The 15,231-nt window shown below is 48.5% G+C and overlaps 1 protein-coding gene across 4 annotated transcripts in view; it reads left to right on the top strand.

Annotated features, from left to right (window-relative positions):
- The first annotated feature begins 885 nt into the window (after positions 1–885).
- The window catches only part of LOC115198735 (diacylglycerol kinase iota), a 53,845-nt gene continuing 39,499 nt past the window's right edge, over positions 886–15,231 (top strand). For all 4 annotated transcript variants that reach the window (XM_029760968.1, XM_029760970.1, XM_029760969.1 and 1 more), the window contains exon 1: positions 886–1,434. In XM_029760968.1, coding sequence (XP_029616828.1) covers positions 1,202–1,434 — 233 coding nt within the window. In that variant the 5' untranslated portion in view covers positions 886–1,201. The remainder of the gene's footprint in view (positions 1,435–15,231) is intronic.

The raw sequence follows: 15,231 nt of genomic DNA, 5'->3' as shown, positions 1-15,231 counted from the left end.
GAGGAGGGTCTCAGCTTTCTGTAGGTCTCATTTTATTTATCAACTCTCGATATTCAGCTCAATAACTCTCTTGATATGGCGAAATGCGCACCGGATATTGCGAGGGCCTCATGGGTAAGAGCGGTCCCTGAAATTCTCCCCGATTAGCCCTCAGAAAGAAAAAGGCAACTCTGAAGTTAAATTGAGGCAGATGTTTCAATAATAAAACGCTGTATTCAATCATATTTGAATGTAAAAATGATGTCTATATCCCTGTTCCAAACTCATTTGCTCCGCAGAACTTTTATGAGAATGTTTGATCAGTGATACATTGTAACCACCGCATGAACTACGCCCATGGCTAGAACGTGCATCCAACAGCATAAACTACCAACCTTCTGTGCTTGTAAAATTACTACATAGGCAAAGATTAAGAAAACTGTGGAGGGCCGTTGCTTTCTGTGTTATAAATAATTCAAGTATTTCAAAGTACTATAGCGAAATGTTATAGTTTAATATATGTATTTCCATCCATACCATTGTTATATATTTTTTGTCAACTTGAAATTCATGACAATCACTGGATTAAGTTGCACATCAAAATATCATGAATCATGCATTCCTGCTTGGATGTGTTAGATTAAATAAAATACAAATTAAATACCTCAGTAGTCTATTTATTGCACTTCTTAATGAAGGACTATGAGTTACTTTGTCTGACCAAACTATGGGCAGGTGCCACCAACAAAGTTAGTGGCACCAGTGACACCAGTGGGAAATGAGTTGGCTGTGAGCATAGTGCTGTAGGCTGGTGTGGATAAAATGCCAGGTTCGAATTCTTGTCCCAGTCCGCCCCTGCTCTGCCCTACTTTTACCATGGTGATGATGCTGCAGCGCAGTGAGGAGGAGCAGGAGTATCCCACAATGCCCTTGTCGGGGCCGGAGATGGATGGTGCCTGCTGCAGCTCGTGAGCTTCTGTTGAGCTGACGCTTGTTCCTGCCGCAGCTCGTGCTGCCATTTCCAGACAGTCATCTCGCACTAGCCGTTCGCGATCACCAGCGCGTGCTTGACCGTGCGGCGAACACAGATCCCCGCCGCTTTGGGTCCCTTCAACAAACGCGACCTTAAAAAGGACGGACACTGTCATCCAGCGATACCCACCGTAGACCGTCTCTGTCTCCCGGAGTAGCCGGGGAGAGGGGGTCCAGCGCCAGCCGCAGCATGAGCATGGACCCCCTGGCCAAGCCCTGCCCGTCCCAGGCGGAGCACACCCCCGGGACCTTCAGCGGCCGGCTGACGGCGTTGGAAGCTGCCGGGGAGGACAGCGAGTCCGGCTGCGGCGAAGAGGAGGCCATGGGGGGCAGCGATACGTTCAGTAGCCTCGTCGAGATGGAGGTGGAGACGCTGGAGGAGAAATTAAAGGGTCTGGCTTTTAGGAAGCAGACTTCGTATAGGTGAGTCAACGGTAGAAGGCTAGCCTTCAGGAATAAGGGCTCAACGTTATTTGGATAAAAACTAGGATTTAGACAGCAGAGAGGAAGATGGAATTAGAGGACTGTAACGTTAGATAATTCTCTGCCCATTTACATTCTCTTGGGCTGTTGTTTGTATTGGCAAACATTGACAAAAACACAATCGAACACACAAATAAAGAGAGATAGAGCATTTGATAGCGCACACATTTCTGACATAAGGTCCTCGGAAATACTGTATTATTACTAATATGGTAGACTATTACATTATTAAATTGTGATTAACTACCAGAGTAGGCTATCTCTCTCTGACTGAACCACGCATTGGCTTTAGCACACTGGCATTCTGACCTAGTGTCCATAGTGTGTGTGCGAATGCGCATTGTTGTATTTTCTGTGTCGTTTTTCTGTGTGTTGTCGTGTGTGGAAGGGGGAGGGGAGAGGGGGTTATCTTTATTGATTTACAGGCAGTGTGTGTGTGTGTGTGTGTGTAAGAGAGAGTTCTGACACCGTGATGTATGTATTCTCACGCGGTGTGTGTAGGGCAGGCTACTCTCTCGAATGTCAGCTTCTGGGGTTGTGGAATTGGCTAATGACCAACAAAACCCAGAGGAAGCTATAGCTTTCGTTCTGATTTAGTGAGAGGTGGAGCGTGTGTGTGTGTGTGTGTGTGTCTGGTCTTGCATAGCGTAGTGTGTCTGTGTGTCTGTCTGTCTGCCTCTTGTATTGGAAAACGGCCTGCTTTGGAGGTCAAATCAATATCGCCTAATTATTTGTTTGCAGTTTGGTTCGAGTGGAGAGATGTTCACATCTTTAGTCTGCCTGTCTGTCTTCTGGTTTGTAATAGCCGTAGTGAATGAATGAATGCATCATGATTACATGCAGCTTCTGTGTCTGTTTGAAGTCCAAGCTCACCGTGGTCTAAGTGTGTGATTCAAAGAAACCTGAGAAATGATACTGTTGAACATCAAAGGCTGTGTGTGTGTGTGTGTGTGTGTGTGTGTGTGTGTGTGTGTGTGTGTGTGTGTGTGTGTGTGTGTGTGTGTAAAACAATGACTCCTTTCAGACCAGTAATAGGTCACCCCTTCACCAGTCTGTAATAGTGACACTGCCCTCAGGGGACAGACCACAGCTGGAGAGTGGGTATTGTGGTAACCAGGCAGTGTGTGTAATTGTGTGTCTATGTGTGTGAGTGAGTGTCAATAAATACATTTGATTGATTGATTGAGATAGACAGACAGACTGATATATATATAGATATATAGCCAGCCAGCCAGCCAGCCAGCCAGACAGACAGACAGACAGACAGACAGACAGACAGACAGACAGACAGACAGACAGACAGACAGAGAGAGAGAGAGAGAGAGAGAGAGAGTGTACTTAGTGTGTTTTATCACCACATTGAGCTGACTCCCACTGGGTGAGTGGTCACACAGGACTGTGTTCCCAGAAAGCTCTCGGTCCTTTCATCTATTCTGAGACGTCTCTGTCTGCTGCGCATAAATAAACAGTGCTCAGACACCCAGCGTGTGTGTGTACAGTATGTGTGTGTGTGCAGTGGAGGAAAAAGTACCTAATTGTCATACTTGAGTAACAGCAAAGATACCTTAATACAAAATGACTCAAGTAAAAGTGAAAGTCGCCCAGTAAAATACTACTTGAGTAAAAGTCTAGAAGTATTTGCTTTTAAATATACTTAAGTATCACGAGTAAATGTAATTGCTAAAATATATTTCAGTAAAAGTATACATAATAAAACAATTCCTTATATTAAGCAAACCAGATGGCACCATTTTCTTGTTTTTAATTTATTTACGGATAGCCAGGGGCACACTCAAACACTCAGACATCATTTACAAACAAAGAATGTGTGTTTAATGAGTCCGCCAGATCAGAGGCAGTAGGGATGACCAGGGATGTCCTCTTGATAAGTGAGTGAATTGGACCATGCTTGGTCCTGCTAAGCATTCAAAATGTAACGATTACTTTTGGGTGTCAGGGAAAATGTATGGAGTAAAAAGTACATTATTTTCTTTAGGAACGTAGTGAAAGTATAATAAAGTGCAGATACCCCAAAAAACTACTTATGTAGTACTTTAAAGTATTTTTTACTTAAGTACTTTACACCACTGTGTGTGTGTGTGGGAGTGAATAGATTATTCTGTCATGCCCCTTTATGGGAAATACTGTGCAATTACCATTTCACACACTCAACACTCTTCAACTGACTCTCACTGACTGACTCTCTTTAACTTTTGTATCCGCCATAGAAAATGAGTGCAGTGTGTGTGGGTCTGTGAGTGAATGCACGTTTGCAAGTGTGTGTGCACACGTGTGTGTGTGTGTGTGTGTGTGTGTGTGTGTACGCAAGTGTGGGTATGCATGCATTCGCATGTGTGGTTGTCTGTGTTGTGTGTGGGGTAGCCTATCTCCCAGAGGAGGACGTTCAAAGCCTTTCTCTCTCATGTGGGATAAAATCGTTTTTACTTCATCTCCAACCAGGACACCCAACAACAGAGAGAAGACTAACAACCACACAGAGAGAAGACTAACAACCACACAGAGAGAAGACTAACAACCACACAGAGAGAAGACTAACAACCACACAGAGAGAAGACTAACAACCACACAGAGAGAAACAGGACAAAATGGAATGACATCAACTCTGATCTGGGCCCTTATCTACAAAGCATCTCAGAGCAGGAGTGCCGATCTAGGATCAGTTTAGCCTTTTAGATCATAATGAATACGATTATATGGACAGGTCCTAGACCTACTCTGAGACGCTTTCTGGATATGGTTCCCTGATTGCAATTCCTGCCTGCAGTAACTGAAGGAAGAAGCATTGAACTGACCAGAACAGACAGACGCTGACAGCAAAATTGTTCCGGCCCAAATCCGGACCACATCTGCTTGGCCCAGTTACCATTTATTGTTATTACCGTCCAGAATTGGGCCAGATCTGTTTGCCATGAAAAGGCCACAACGTCCATAACCCAGACTCAAATATCGGCGTAAAACTCTCCAGGAGGCCTGTAGAGATTTAATCAGTTATCACAGTGAGAGAGTAGAGCGCTCAGCCTGGGACTTGACCTCAGAAAGAGACTCCTGCTTTTTTGAACAGCCGATCAGAGTCCTAATTGTAGAATTGTTCAGATGACACATTTTCTCATCCTCCCGACTGAAACCGATGAATAGTTCAGCATACATATTAATGGCTTTCTGTTCCTGACAAACTCTGAGTCATAGGCCTTTTCTTGTTTGGGCAAAAGACCGTCCCCCCCGTTTTCTCTCCTTCGTCCTCTCTCCTCCGTGACCCCGGAAACTGATAAGTTGCCGAGTTGTCGATAACCGTGTCAATTAGTTAGTAGACAAACTGAAGACGGCCCTTCCCTCCTTGATAGCGTCCTTTTGCCGAGGAAGCACAAGTGTATCCTACCGCGGAAGAGTTTTGGATCAGATGTTGCGTTGTCGTAGGAGAAAAGCCTGCACACATTTAAAAACGATATGCTACTTATCGCTGAAGCTGGAGACTCATATCTCCCTCACTAGCTTCAAGCACCAGCTGTCAGAGCAGCTCACAGATCACTGCACCTGTACATAGCTCATCTGTAAACAGCCCATCTACCTACCTCATCCCCATACTGTATTTATTTATTTATCTTGCTCCTTTGCACCCCAGTATCTCCACTTGCACATTTATCTTCTGCACATCTACCATTCCAGTGTTTAATTGCTATATTGTAATTACTTCGACACCATGGCCTATTTATTGCCTTAACTTACCTCATTTGCACTCACTGTATATAGACTTTTATTTTTATTTTGTTCTACTGTATTATTGACTGTATGTTTTGTTTATTCCATGTGTAACTCTGTGTTGTATGTGTCGAATTTCTATGCTTTATCTTGGCCAGGTCGCAGTTGCAAATGAGAACTTGTTCTCAACTAGCCTACCTGGTTAAATAAAGGTGAAATAAAAAATAAAATAAAAATCCTTGTATTTATAAAATGTCTTGCACAACTAACTTCATTTATTTTTCATAACTTTACACGTTTATTTTGGGATCCACCCCTGTAAACGTCATTTGCCTGATGACGCGCGAGAATTAAGGAGCTTCCCGTTTCGTACAGGCGCATTTCCGCCCACGTTCGCGCTCCACGTCGCCTCTCCTTGGTTACCGTTGACTTTTTTTCAAAAGGAGGAGAGAGAGAACGGAGGAGAGAGGACATTAGCCTACAGGCTGATCTAGGGCTACTGTATCTCTAAAGCATCATACAGTATGTCAACTGAGCTGCCACCATCTTTAAGGAGACACAACCTCATCCTTAACTGAAACAATAAAAAAGCGTTCTCCCCGCCCCTGTGTCGCTAAAAAACTACCCCTGTGTCGCTAAAAAACGACCCCTGTGTCGCTAAAAGAGCCTGGGCCTGGTAGTGGTTGGGTCCTTGGGAAGAGCCTGGGCCTGGTAGTGGTTGGGTCCTTGGGAAGAGCCTGGGCCTGGTAGTGGTTGGGTCCTTGGGAAGAGCCTGGGCCTGGTAGTGGCTGGGTCCTTGGGAAGAGCCTGGGCCTGGTAGTGGTTGTGTATGGGAAATACAAGACATAATTTGTTGTCATTATTCAAGGCTGACTTTGAGCTATACAACCTCTTTCTCTCTCTCTCTCTCTCCCTCTCTCTCTCTCTCTCCCTCACTCTCATCTCTCTCTCCCTCACTCTCATCTCTCTCTCTCTCCTCTCTCTCTCTCTCTCTCTCTCTCTCTCTCTCTCTCTCTCTCTCTCTCTCTCTTCTCTCTCTCCCTCCCTCTCATCTCTCTCTCTGCTTTGAGCTGAGGGCTGTACAGCAGGGAGGAAGTACATCCCCTCCGTTTCCTCACTAACTTATTCATGTGCAGCAGAGACAGCGTGCTGCTGACGCCATCGTTTTATACAGATGAATACATAACGATAACACACTGAACGTTGACTGTCTAGTGCAGGGGAAGAGAGGGCTTACAACTGTCTGCTTCTATCTGGCCTGTTTCAATGGACCCCCCTACCCTTCGTCCGCTCTCTCCATCTCTTCCTCTCTCTCTCTCTCTGTCCTTCTGTCCCTTCGTTCAGTGACTCCTCGTGTATTTCTGAAGCAGGCAGCGGGCGTAGGCAGCAACCAGACGGATGGGCAAAATGAGAAGACAGATCAGGGCCCAGGCGGTGACCCCTTCATATGAACCCTTTGATTACTGAGGGAGAGGAGGAGTCGATCCTTCTCTGTGAGTTGTGATTACTGAGGGAGAGGAGGAGTCGATCCTTCTCTGTGAGTTGTGATTACTGAGGGAGAGGAGGAGTCGATCCTTCTCTGTGAGTTGTGATTACTGAGGGAGAGGAGGAGTCGATCCTTCTCTGTGAGTTGTGATTACTGAGGGAGAGGAGGAGTCGATCCTTCTCTGTGAGTTGTGATTACTGAGGGAGAGGAGGAGTCGATCCTTCTCTGTGAGTTGTGATTACTGAGGGAGAGGAGGAGTCGATCCTTCTCTGTGAGTTGTGATTACTGAGGGAGAGGAGGAGTCGATCCTTCTCTGTGAGTTGTGATTACTGAGGGAGAGGAGGAGTCGATCCTTCTCTGTGAGTTGTGATTACTGAGGGAGAGGAGGAGTCGATCCTTCTCTGTGAGTTGTGATTACTGAGGGAGAGGAGGAGTCGATCCTTCTCTGTGAGTTCGTTTGGTGCGAGGAGGTGGATAAGCTGCTGAGTTTCTGGAGTTTTGGCAGCCTGTGAATGTGCTGAAAGGCACTGGAGCGGTGTGTGTGTGTGTGTGTGTTTGAGCTGCGTGTGTGAGATGGTTGGGTGTTCTCTGTGTGTGTGTAGGGGTTTTAATCGTGAGTCTGCGAATCGCTCGCGCAGTACGCACACGCAGCACCCAGCACACACACACACACACACACACACACACACACACACACACACACACACACACACACACACACACACACACACACACACACACACACACACACCATGACGTTAGTAGTGTGGTACATCCTCCTCATTGTGGGTTGTAATACCCTGTTCTGGTTGTCCGACACTAAGATGTGTGTGTGTGTGTGTGTGTGTGTGTGTGTGTGTGTGTGTGTGTGTGTGTGTGTGTGTGTGTGCGTGCGTGCCAGTGTTTTATTTGATGGGAGCAGGTCTATGGGGCAGGTCAGACACATAAACAGTGTGTGATAATACGTACGTAGGTAACCGTAGGTAACCGTCAGTCTTAATCTGTGTGGTGAGGAGAGGAACGGGCTGATGTCTGTTTCAGGAGTAGAGGACAGATTATTCCTTTAAAAGGTCTCTGTGTCCTGGCATTTTCCAGAGCAGAGCAGCGCTGAGGTTGGGGCTGGCGACTGGTGTTTTCATCCCATAATGCAGTGTGATGAGGCATTAAGGGGATTGGATGTTCAGGCTGCGTGGAGTCTGTCTCTCCTTATTTGGTGTTTGTCTGGCCGTAAGAGGCTTTTCCTGCTGCCTGCCCCCCCCCCCCCCCACATCACCCAGCACCAGGCAGACCAGCCCTGCAGACCAGGCTGAGGGGCCCTACTACAGCCCCAAGCTTCAGCAGGATTCACTAGGCCCCAGAGTGGATGGCTGGGCAGGAACAGGTGTGTGCCTGTTAAACCTGCTGTTTTTCTGTCAGAGCTCTCTGCCTAGACAAATACCCCCCCCCCCCCTCTCTCTCTGTGCTGTCCAGTCCATCTGGCGGTGCCACAGACAGCCCCACTGAGCTGAGAGTGACTCCATCACTGTGCCACGTGTCTGGCTGAGAGAGGGAGAGAGGAAGAGAGGGAGAGGAGAGAGGAAGAGAGGGAGAGGAGAAGGGAGGCAGAGAGAGGAAAGGAGGCGATACACACCTCTCATATCCTCATCCTAGTGCATGAGGTGCCAGTGTGTCAGGGTTTATGTGTGAGCAGAGCGTGTGTGTGTGTGAGTGTGTGTGTGTGTGTGTGTGTGTGTCTGCGAGCAAGCAAGGCATTAACTCTGAATGGAGAGTCATCTCTCTGAGTGCTGAGGGACTAGCAGTGTTCTGTAATCCTACCAGTCATACACACACACACACACACACACACACACACAAACAAAAGCAGAATAAAATGCCTGGCTGTGGTCCTAGCATCCAGACAGGTGTGGGAGTTAATTGCAATAGCATTGATACATGTAAGCTTCACTCTGTGAATTTTCTCAGCACACACACACACACACACACACACACACCACACACACACACACACACACACACACAACACACACACACACACACACACACACACACACACACAGAGCACACAATACACAGAACAGTTGTTTGGAGATCTCAGTAATTCTAGAAGGTCCCTTGCTCTCCAGCTGTGGTCTGGGAGGTCTTGTGTGTGTGTGTGTGTGTGTGTGTGTGTGTGTGTGTGTGTGTGTGTGTGTGTGTGTGTGTCTGTGTGTGTGTGTGTGTGTGCGTGTGTGTGTGTGTAATTTCTCTGGGTAGCAGAGCCTCATTTAGTAAATCATTGATTCCATTAGCCAGTGAGGAGATGAGAGTGAGACAGAAACCAGGAGACACCACTCCCTCAGCAGCCAGCCTAACCTCTGTCTAATCCCGTTCCAACGTCATTCCTACCCAACTCTAACTTTATCAGAACCTTTGCCTAACCCTATTGCGACATGAATGCAATCTAGCTCTTGGTTCAACAGTGACCCAGTGTTGTTGCAACCTCATTCTAACCCTGTTTGAACATTATTAATACAACCCCTTTTTAAACCTTACGCTAACCCTATTGCAACATTATTCCAGCCATATTCCAGCATCAGTTAACCTTGCACAGTCAGTCCCACCTTGGTCAATGTTTTGTACCAGAGGTAAAACTACAGATTGCACCTTCAACACAAGGGACTTTGAATGAAAGAGGTAAGTGCTGGTATTATACCTTGATATGATGGTTCAGTCCTTTTCTTCTGCTGGCCGGTCGATTCTGAGCTGATGAAAGGTCAAACACATGGAGAGCAGTATGCTTCAGATACTTCCCCCACAGTACACGCAGACGCATTCACACGTGCACACACATACGTACATATACGCACACCTACTCACACACACACACACACACACACACACACACACACACACACACACACACACACACACACACACACACACACACCACACACACTGGGTCATTTATTGAGGTGTCCCGGCCCTGTGTGAAAGAGAGGGAGAATGAGAGAACTGCGGGAGAATGAGAGGAGAACAGAGAGAGAGAGACTTAGAGGGAGAGAGGATCCTCTGCCACGAGTGGGCACATTCCCTCCCACAATTCTGGAACTGATGCCCATGCACACACACACACACACTGAAAGAGAGAGAGAGAGACAGACAGAGAGATATGCCATTAAAGCTGTTTTTGAGAGGAGATGGGGTTGGCAGGGTAGGATTTTTGGAAGAATGTGCTGCTTCCTTTCTTCCGTAGCATGAAAGAGGAAGGACGGACAGAAGGATGAGAGAAGAGAGAAGCTTGAGCCCCCGAGCGCTTGGATTCTGTTTGGAGGTTGGGGTGCAGAGCCAAACCACCCACTGACCCTCTCTCTCTCTCTCTCTCTCTCTCTCTCTCTCTCTCTCTCTCTCTCTCTCTCTGCCTAAGGAAAAGTAATGTAGGCCAATAGAGGAGTGAAGGGAAGGACAGCTTGAACCACCCTTACACACACACACACACACACACACACACACACACACACACACACACACACACACGCAGGGCTCACACCCTCTGCTCCTGGTCAAGGACAGCAGCGGTGAGCATCTGTTCTATTGGGACCCTAACCCTCCTCAGAGTCTGACACCTCTTCCTCCTCCTCTCTCTGCTCTCCTTCTTTCCCTCTCTTTGCTCTCTTCCTCTCCCTCCCTCCACTGTCCTCCTCCCCTCCCCACTCCTCTGTTACTCTCAACTCTCTTTAATACACACATTCCAAAAAGAAAGGCAGGAGAGGGGAGGAGAGGAGAGGAGAGGAGAGGAGAGGGGAGGAGAGGAGAGGGGAGGGGAGGGGAGGAGGAGAGGAGAGGAGAGGGGAGGGGAGGGGAGGAGAGGAGAGGGGAGGAGAGGAGAGGGAGGAGGGAGGAGAGGAGAGGGAGGAGAGGGAGAGGGAGAGGAGAGGGAGAGGAGAGGGAGGGAGGGAGGAGAGGGGAGGAGAGGAGAGGGAGGAGGGGGGAGGAAGAGGAGAGGGGAGAGGATAGGGGAGGGGAGGAGGGAGAGGAGAGGAGAGGGGAGGGAGAGGAGAGGGGAGGAGGAGGGGAGGAGGGGAGGGAGAGGAGAGGAGAGGAGAGGGGAGGAGAGGGAGGAGAGGAGAGGAGAGGGGAGGAGAGGAGAGGAGAGGAGAGGGAGGGGAGGGAGGAGGAGAGGAGAGGAGAGGGGAGGGAGAGGAGAGGGAGGAGAGGGGAGGAGAGGAGAGGAGAGGGGGAGGGAGAGGAGAGGAGAGGGGAGGAGAGGAGAGGGGAGGAGAGGAGAGGAGACAGGTTGTGTTAAGCCAAACTGACAGGAACAGGGGAAAGAGATGATCATTTTTCCCTGTCAGAGGGAGAGAGAGAAAGAGGATGACGTGGATGTGATGAAGTAGAGATGAAAGCAGTGGGAATGTGTGTGTGTGTGTGTGTGTGTGGTTAGAGGTGGGGTGGGAGAGGGATAGAAATAGAAAGAGGAAGGGGGGAGGGGGGTCAGAGGGAAAGGCCCAGGCTTCCTGTCTGCACAGGCAGGATGGAGCTCTAACACACACACACACACACACACACACACACACACACACACACACACACACACACACACACACACACACACACACAGGTTATCCTCTCTCTCCAACACCTACTCCTCCCTCTCCACTGGTGTCCAGGCAGCCATGCTATTACTTGTGTGTGTGTGTGTGTGTGTGTCTTTGCGAATGCGTGTTTGCGAGTGTGTGTATTTGCAAATGTGTCTGTTGTGTGTGTGTTACAATGCTAAAAACCTCAGACGTTACAGGGTTAAAGAAGACAAACAGATTGGGGACACGTCTGCTGTTTCAGTAGCATCTTGTCCTCCTCTTCTCCACTCAGCGCTTTCTTATCTCCCTCCAACAGTACATTGGTTTCATTTAGCAGAAATAAGGGAAGAGTCAAAGATGGGATTGTCTTTTATCTGCCAGTGAATCGTGCTGACAAAGCAAGCCGCTCCATACCTCGACTCTCTCCTCTCTCCATACCTCTCCTCTCTCCTCTGTCCATACCTCTACTCTCTCCTCTCTCCTCTCTCCATACCTCTCCTCTCTCCTCTGTCCATACCTCTACTCTCTCCTCTCTCCTCTCTCCATACCTCTCCTCTCTCCTCTGTCCATACCTCTACTCTCTCCTCTCTCCATACCTCTCCTCTCTCCTCTGTCCATACCTCTCCTCTCTCCTCTGTCCATACCTCTACTCTCTCCTCTCTCCTCTCTCCATACCTCTCCTCTCTCCTCTGTCCATACCTCTACTCTCTCCTCTCTCCATTCCTCTCTTCTCCTCTCCTCTCTCCATACCTCTCTTCTCCTCTCCTCTCTTCTCTCCATACCTCTCTTCTATTGTCCTCTCTCCTCTCTCCATACCGCTCCTCTCCTCTCCTCTCTCCATACCGCTCCTCTCCTCTCCTCTCTCCATACCTCTCTTTCTTCTCTTCTCTCCATATCTCTCTTCTCTCCATACATCTCTTCTCCTCTCCTCACTCCTCTCTCCATAGCTCTCTTCTCCTCTCTCCTCTCTCTTCTCTCCATACCTCTCTTCTCCTCTCCTTTCTCTTCTCTCCATACCTCTCTTCTCCTGTCCTCTCTCCTCTCTCCATACCTCTCTTCTCCTGTCCTCTCTCCTCTCTCCATACCCCTCTTCTCCTGTCCTCTCTCTTCTCTCCATATCTCTCTTCTCTCCAGTCCTCTCTTCTCCTCTCCTCTCTCTTCTCTCCATACCTCTCTTCTCCTGTCCTCTCTCCTCTCTCCATACCTTTTTTCTCCTCTCCTCTCTCTTCTCTCCATACCTCTCTTCTCCTCTCCTCTCCTCTCCTCTCTCAATACGTCTCTTCTCCTCTCCTCTCTCCATACCTCTCTTCTCCTCTCCTCTCCTCTCTCCATACCTCTCTTCTCCTCTCCTCTCCTCTCTCCATACATCTCCTCTCCTCTCTCCATATCTCTCTTCTCCTCTCCTCTCTCCATTCCTCTCCTCTCCTCTCCTCTCTTCATATCTCTCTTCTCCTCTCCTCTCTCCATTCCTCTCTTCTCCTCTCCTCTCTCCTCTCTCCATACCTCTCCTCTCCTCTCTCCATACCTCTCTTCTCTTCTCCTCTCTCTTCTCTCCATACCTCTCTTCTCCTCTCCTCTCTCCTCTCTCCATACCTCTCCTCTCCTCTCTCCATACCTCTCCTCTCCTCTCTCCATACCTCTCCTCTCCTCTCTCCATACCTCTCCTCTCCTCTCTCCATACCTCTCTTCTCTTCTCCTCTCTCTTCTCTCCATACCTCTCTTCTCCTCTCCTCTCTCCTCACTCCTCTTCTCTCTTTTGTTTTTTTGAAGAAGTGTTGAAGTCTCACAGGGATTTTAGTTAAGTGTGTTTGTGTTGTATATGATACACAGTCTGATCTAGCAGGCTGTGTGTTCAAAGTGCTTTGGTTGGGGTGTGTGTGTGTCATAGCAGTGCTGCGAGGAGAGGACTTGATCTAATAGGAGCTGATAGTATGCCGCGCTCTGTTCTCACTGCAGCTGCTCTCACATACACCCACTCAGAGAGAGAGAGAGAGAGAGAGAGATGCTGTATTTAGATGAACTCAGAGGGAAGGAAGTTTGAGGTTACCATGACAACCTTTTCCTGACCCTCTCCCTAGTCTCGTCCACCCCTGGTCAGTGTGTGTCTGTCTGTGAGTGCTTAATGCGTGTCGTTAAGGTCTTCGTGTTTTTGGTCTACACTATTTTGACTTTTCCTGCCATTGTCTATGTATGTGTTTGTGTGCATTGGACCTTTATGTGGGTGTGTGTGTGGGTGTGTCTGTGTGTGTGATGTGTGTTTGCGGTTGAAGAAACTCTCATTCCGTCTTAAAAGAAACAACAAAAATCACTGTGTACGTGATGTTGTGAATTCTATGTCACGTAAAACCTTGGACGGCGCGCTGACGAACAGCTGTCGGTGTCGGGTTGTGGGTCAACGGTCAGGGTCGTGAGGGTTGTGGGTCAACGGTCAGGGTCGTGAGGGTTGTGGGTCAACGGTCAGGGTCGTGAGGGTTGTGGGTCAACGGCCAGGGTCGTGAGGGTTGTGGGTCAACGGTCAGGGTCGTGAGGGTTGTGGGTCAACGGTCAGGGTCGTGAGGGTTGTGGGTCAACGGTCAGGGTCCTGAGGGTTGTGGGTCAACGGTCAGGGTTGTGAGGGTTGTGGGTCAACGGTCAGGGTCGTGAGGGTTGTGGGTCAACGGTCAGGGTCGTGAGGGTTGTGGGTCAACGGTCAGGGTCGTGAGGGTTGCGTAATGACGCAATGTTCCCAGAATAGACCTTGGGGTGACTGAGACGGGGGAAGACTGGGATGATGTGGCTAAGTTGCACGGACCATCTGACACTACGCACACTCTCACTCACTCACTCACTCACTCACTCACTCACTCACTCACTCACTCACTCACACACACACACACACACACACACACACACACACACACACACACGGTATAGGTGACTGGTGTCAAGTCTCAGCTGCCCGTAGATCAGTGGAGACCAGTTGCAGGTCTGTAGAAGTGCAGGGGGGAGGAGTAGAGGAGCGTTTGTGGAAGAATGATGGAGAGAAAAGGACCGAGGAGCAGAGGGGGATGAAAAGGAGAGGTAGAAAAAAGAAACACGTTGGTATCGCAGGCTGCTGGGTTACAGGTGAGTGCGCGGCCGCCTAGGGCATGGCTTTTCAAACCTCTCCTCCGGGACACCCCTGCCGTTCCGTGGATTTGAATTATTCCAGAGATTCAGCTAATTATCAAGCACTGGACTACTTGAATCAGGTGAGCTAGTTTAGGGCTACAACAACATTGTGAAATGCCTGGGGGTGCCGAGGAGAGCGTTCAAAACCACTGGTTTAGGGTATGCGTCTATGTGTGTATTTGTATGGGGTCTGTGTGTATTCCAGAGACATCTGCCTGATGAGTTCCAGTCAGGTGAGGTCAGGGCTTTGTGATGGCCACTCCAATACCTTGACTTTGTTGCCCTGAAGCCATTTTGCCACAACTTTGGAAGTATGTTTGGGGTCATTGTCCATTTGGAAAGACCCATTTGCGACTAAGCTTTAACTTCCTGACTGATGTCTTGAGATGTTGCTTCAATATATCCACATAATTTTCGTGACTCATGATGCCATCTATTTTGGGAAGTGCACCAGTCCCTCCTGCAGCAAAGCACCCCCACAACATGATGCTGCCACCCCCGTGCTTCACGGTTGGGATGGTGTTCTTCGGCTTGCAAGCCTCCCCCTTTTTCCTCCAAACATAACGATGGTCATTATGGTCAGTTCTATTTTTGTTTCATCAGACCAGAGGACATTTCTCCAAAATGTACAATCTTTGCCCCCATGTGCAGTTGCAAACCGTAGTCTGGCTTTTTTATGGCGGTTTTGGAGCAGTGGCTTCTTCCTTGCTGAGCGGCCTTTCAGGTTATGTCGATATAGGACTCGTTTTACTGTGGATATAGATACTTTTGTAGCTGTTTCCTCCAGCATCTTCACAAGGTCCTTTGCTGTTGTTCTGGGATAGATTT

The sequence above is a fragment of the Salmo trutta genome, chromosome 8, assembly GCF_901001165.1.
Source record: "Salmo trutta chromosome 8, fSalTru1.1, whole genome shotgun sequence".
Taxonomy (NCBI): Eukaryota; Metazoa; Chordata; class Actinopteri; order Salmoniformes; family Salmonidae; genus Salmo; species Salmo trutta.
The sequence above is the reverse complement of the archived record's forward strand: the minus strand, read 5'-3'. Positions and strand labels throughout refer to the sequence as shown.